The sequence below is a fragment of the Oncorhynchus keta genome, unplaced genomic scaffold, assembly GCF_023373465.1.
Source record: "Oncorhynchus keta strain PuntledgeMale-10-30-2019 unplaced genomic scaffold, Oket_V2 Un_contig_1671_pilon_pilon, whole genome shotgun sequence".
Classification (NCBI taxonomy): Eukaryota; Metazoa; Chordata; class Actinopteri; order Salmoniformes; family Salmonidae; genus Oncorhynchus; species Oncorhynchus keta.
The window spans coordinates 122,501-127,500 of record NW_026280078.1 but is presented as its reverse complement, the minus strand read 5'-3'; the positions used below and the strand labels follow the sequence as shown (position 1 = coordinate 127,500).

General features: G+C 52.9%; 2 protein-coding genes across 48 annotated transcripts in view; one reads left to right on the top strand and one right to left on the bottom strand.

Annotated features, from left to right (window-relative positions):
• LOC127919451 (uncharacterized PPE family protein PPE24-like) overlaps positions 1 to 4,138 on the bottom strand; it is a 5,195-nt gene extending 1,057 nt beyond the window's left edge. For 3 of the 47 annotated variants that reach the window (XM_052503006.1, XM_052503002.1, XM_052503010.1), the window contains exons 1-2: positions 1,422 to 4,138; positions 697 to 821 (exon numbers count right to left, since the gene is read on the bottom strand). In XM_052503006.1, the coding sequence (XP_052358966.1) occupies positions 1,796 to 3,754 (1,959 nt within the window). In that variant the 5' untranslated portion in view covers positions 3,755 to 4,138 and the 3' untranslated portion in view covers positions 697 to 821; positions 1,422 to 1,795. The other 44 variants (XM_052503008.1, XM_052503004.1, XR_008103025.1 and 41 more) reach the window with 43 other exon arrangements.
• LOC127919453 (adhesion G protein-coupled receptor L3-like) overlaps positions 1 to 5,000 on the top strand; it is a 118,802-nt gene that overhangs the window by 24,495 nt on the left and 89,307 nt on the right. The window lies entirely within an intron of this gene.

The window sequence follows — 5,000 nt, the reverse complement described above, 5'->3', positions numbered from 1 at the left end:
CTCCTCTAACCACTAGGCTACCTGCCTCCTCTAACCACTAGGCTACCTGTCTCCTCTAACCACTAGGCTACCTGCCTCCTCTAACCACTAGGCTACCTGCCTCCTCTAACAACTGGGCTACCTGCCTCCTCTAACCACTAGGCTACCTGCCTCCTCTAACCACTAGGCTACCTGCCTCCTCTAACCACTAGGCTACCTGCCTCCTCTAACCACTAGGCTACCTGCCTCCTCTAACCACTAGGCTACCTGCCTCCTCTAACCACTATGCTACCTGCCTCCTCTAACCACCAGGCTACCTGCCTCCTCTAACCACCAGGCTACCTGCCTCCTCTAACCACCAGGCTACCTGCCTCCTCTAACCACTAGGCTACCTGCCTCCTCTAACCACTAGGCTACCTGCCTCCTCTAACCACCAGGCTATCTGCCTCCTCTAACCACCAGGCTACCTGCCTCCTCTAACCACTAGGCTACCTGCCTCCTCTAACCACTAGACTACCTGCCTCCTCTAACCACTAGGCTACCTGCCTCCTCTAACCACTAGGCTACCTGCCTCCTCTAACCACCAGGCTACCTGCCTCCTCTAACCACCAGGCTACCTGCCTCCTCTAACCACTAGGCTACCTGCCTCCTCTAACCAGTAGGCTACCTGCCTCCTCTAACCACTAGGCTACCTGCCTCCTCTAACCACCAGGCTACCTGCCTCCTCTAACCACTAGGCTACCTGCCTCCTCTAACCACCAGGCTACCTGCCTCCTCTAACCACTAGGCTACCTGCCTCCTCTAACCACTAGGCTACCTGCCTCCTCTAACCACTAGGCTACCTGCCTCCTCTAACCACCAGGCTACCTGCCTCCTCTAACCACTAGGCTACCTGCGTCCTCTAACCACTAGGCTACCTGCCTCCTCTAACCACCAGGCTACCTGCCTCCTCTAACCACTAGACTACCTGCCTCCTCTAACCACTAGGCTACCTGCCTCCTCTAACCACTAGGCTACCTGCCTCCTCTAACCACCAGGTTACCTGTCTCCTCTAACCACTAGGCTACCTGCCTCCTCTAACCACTAGGCTACCTGGCTCCTCTAACCACTAGGCTACCTGGCTCCTCTAACCACTAGGCTACCTGCCTCCTCTAACCACTAGGCTACCTGGCTCCTCTAACCACTAGGCTACCTGGCTCCTCTAACCACTAGGCTACCTGCCTCCTCTAACCACTAGGCTACCTGGCTCCTCTAACCACTAGGCTACCTGGCTCCTCTAACCACTAGGCTACCTGCCTCCTCTAACCACTAGGCTACCTGGCTCCTCTAACCACTAGGCTACCTGGCTCCTCTAACCACTAGGCTACCTGGCTCCTCTAGCCACTAGGCTACCTGCCTCCTCTAACCACTAGGCTACCTGGCTCCTCTAACCACTAGGCTACCTGCCTCCTCTAACCACTAGGCTACCTGCCTCCTCTAACCACTAGGCTACCTGGCTCCTCTAACCACTAGGCTACCTGCCTCCTCTAACCACTAGGCTACCTGGCTCCTCTAACCACTAGGCTACCTGGCTCCTCTAACCACTAGGCTACCTGGCTCCTCTAACCACTAGGCTACCTGCCTCCTCTAACCACTAGGCTACCTGCCTCTGCTGCATGCAGACATGAGCTGAGGTGCATTAATGCTTGTTTCTCCCCAACACTCTATTCCCTGTGGCTGTTCCCCCCCTGCACTTTAGTCTACACACACGACCAGTTTTGTTAAGAGTCTGTGTCCACCCATCTATAGAGGTATTGCTCATGACCTCCTGTAGGAGCTAATAGACCCAATTATATAGAGAGAGAGATGCAGAAAAGGGAGTGAGAGAGAGAGGGAGAGAGCAGAACGAGAGAGCAGGGAGAGAGAGTAGGAAGAGAGAGCAGGAAGAGAGAGCAGGAAGAAAGAGAGAGCAGGAAGAGAGAGTAGGAAAGGAGAGCAGGAAGGAAGAGAGAGCAGGAAGGAAGAGAGAGCAGGAAGAGAGAGCAGGAAGAGAGAGCAGGAAGGAAGAGAGAGCAGGAAAGAAGAGAGAGCATGAAGAGAGAGCAGGAAGGAAGAGAGAGCAGTAAGAGAGAGCAGGAAGGAAGAGAGAGCAGGAAGAGAGAGCAGGAAGAGAGAGCAGGAATGAAGAGAGAGCAGGAAGAGAGAGAGAGCAGGAAGGAAGAGAAAGCAGGAAGAGAGAGCAGGAAGAGAGAGCAGGAATGAAGAGAGAGCAGGAAGAGAGAGAGAGCAGGAAGGAAGAGAGAGCAGGAAGAGAGAGCACAGGAAGAGAGAGCAGGAAGGAAGAGCAGGAAGAGAGAGCAGGAAGGAAGAGAGAGCAGGAAGGAAGAGAGAGAGCAGGAAGGAAGAGAGAGCAGGAAGAGAGAGCAGGAAGAGAGAGCAGGAAGGAAGAGAGAGCAGGAAGAGAGAGAGAGCAGGAAGGAAGAGAGAGCAGAAAGAGAGAGCGCAGGAAGAGAGAGCAGGAAGGAAGAGCAGGAAGAGAGAGCAGGAAGGAAGAGAGAGAGCAGGAAGGAAGAGAGAGCAGGAAGAGAGAGCAGGAAGGAAGAGAGAGCAGGAAGAGAGAGCAGGAAGAGAGAGCAGGAAGAGAGAGCAGGAAGGAAGAGAGAGCAGGGAGAGAGAGAGAAGGGAGAGAGAGAGAGCAGGAAGAGAGAGAGAGCAGGAAGAGAGAGAGAAGGGAGAGAGAGAGAGCAGGAAGAGAGAGAGAGCAGGAAGAGAGAGAGAGCAGGAAGAGAGAGCAGGAAGAGAGAGAGAGCAGGAAGAGAGAGAGAGCAGGAAGAGAGAGAGAAGGGAGAGAGAGCAGGAATTGAGAGAGAGCAGGAAGGAAGAGAGAGCAGGAAGAGAGAGAGAGCAGGAAGAGAGAGAGAGCAGGAAGAGAGAGAGAGAGCAGGAAGAGAGAGAGCAGGAAGAGAGAGAGAAGGGAGAGCGAGAGAGCAGGAAGAGAGAGAGAAGGAAGAGAGAGAGAAGGGAGAGCGAGAGAGCAGGAAGAGAGAGAGAAGGGAGAGCGAGAGAGGAAGAGAGAGAGAGCAGGAAGAGCGAGAAGGGAGAGAGAGAAGGGAGAGCGAGAGAGCAGGAAGAGAGAGAGAAGGGAGAGAGAGAGAAGGGAGAGCGAGAGAGCAGGAAGAGAGAGAGAAGAGAGAGAGAGAGAAGGGAGAGAGAGAGCAGGAAGAGAGAGAGCAGGAAGAGAGAGAGAAGGGAGAGAGAGAGAGAGCAGGAAGAGAGAGAGAAGGGAGAGAGAGAGAGCAGGAAGAGAGAGAGAGCAGGAAGAGAGAGAGCAGGAAGAGAGAGCAGGAAGAGAGAGAGCAGGAAGAGAGAGAGAAGGGAGAGAGAGCAGGAATTGAGAGAGAGCAGGAAGGAAGAGAGAGCAGGAAGAGAGAGAGCAGGAAGAGAGAGAGAGCAGGAAGAGAGAGAGCAGGAAGAGAGAGAGAAGGGATAGCGAGAGAGCAGGAAGAGAGAGCAGGAAGAGAGAGAAGGGAGAGAGAGAGAGCAGGAAGAGAGAGAGAGCAGGAAGAGAGAGAGAGCAGGAAGAGAGCGAGAGAAGGAAGAGAGAGGGCAGGAAGAAAGAGAGAGAATGGAGAGCGAGAGAGCAGGAAGTGAGAGAGAAGGGAGAGAGAGCAGGAAGAGATGCAGAAAGAGAGAGAGAGAGCAGGAAGAGAGAGATGCAGAAAGAGAGAGAGAGAGCAGGAAGAGAGAGATGCAGAAACCCATTGAGAGACAGAACAAGAGTTGAGCATTCCATCATTCAATAACAACTACTAAGAGAGAGAGCAGGAAGACTACTCCAAAAACACTGGAAAGCATAAAGGCCCAGAACCTATAAACCCCTGTGGGTGTGTGAGTGTGTGAGTGTGTGTGTGTGTCTGTGTGTGTGGGTGTGTGTGTGTGTGTCTGTGTGTGTGTGTGTCTCACAGACCCATAAACTAGAAGATCAGGGGGCATATAACCATTACAACCTGAGATGCCACTAAACACCAGCACTTAGCAGGTCATTATGAGGGAGAACTCACACTCTCAACAGTTGAGAAGGAGAGGAGAGGAGAGGAGAGGAGTGACTAGTTCTCTCTCTCACTCACTCTCTCTCTCTCTATCTATCTCTATCCCTTCCTCGTTCTCTCTCTCTCCCTCTTCTCCCTTCCTTCCTTCCTTCCTTCCTTCCTTCCTTCCTTCCTTCCTTCCTTCCTTCCTTCCTTCCTTCCTTCCTTCCTTCCTTCCTTCCTTCCTTCCTTCCTTCCTTCCTTCCTTCCTTCCTTCCTTCCTTCCTTCCTCTCTCTCTCTCTCTCTCTCTCTCTCTCTCTCTCTCTCTCTCTCTCTCTCTCTCTCTCTCTCTCTCTCTCTCTCTCTCTCTCTGTCTCTCTCTGTCTCTCCCTCTCTCTATCTCTATCCCTTCCTCGTTCTCTCTCTCTCCCTCTTCTCTCTTCCTTCCTCTCTCTCTCTGTCTCTCTCTCTCTCTCTCTCTCTCTCTCTCTCTCTCTCCCCTCTTCTCTCTTCCTTCCTCTCTCTCTCCCTCTCTCTCTCTCTCTCTCTCTCTCTCTCTCTCTCTCTCCCTCTTCTCTCTCCCTCTTCTCTCTTCCTCCTCTCTCTCTCTCTCTCTCTCTCTCTCTCTCTCTCTCTCTCTCTCTCTCTCTCTCTCTCTCTCTCTCTCTCTCTCTCTCTCTCTCTCTCTCTCTCTCTCTCTCTCTCTGTCTCTCTCTGTCTCTCCCTCTCTCTATCTCTATCCCTTCCTCGTTCTCTCTCTCTCCCTCTTCTCTCTTCCTTCCTCTCTCTCTCTGTCTCTCTCTCTCTCCCTCTCTCTCTCTCTCTCTCTCTCTCTCTCCCTCTTCTCTCTTCCTTCCTCTCTCTCTCCCTCTCTCTCTCTCTCTCTCTCTCTCTCTCTCTCTCTCTCTCCCTCTTCTCTCTCCCTCTTCTCTCTTCCTTCCTCTCTCTCTCTCTCTCTCTCTCTCTCTCTCTCTCTCTCTCTCTCTCTCTCTCTCTCTCTCTCTCTCTCTCTC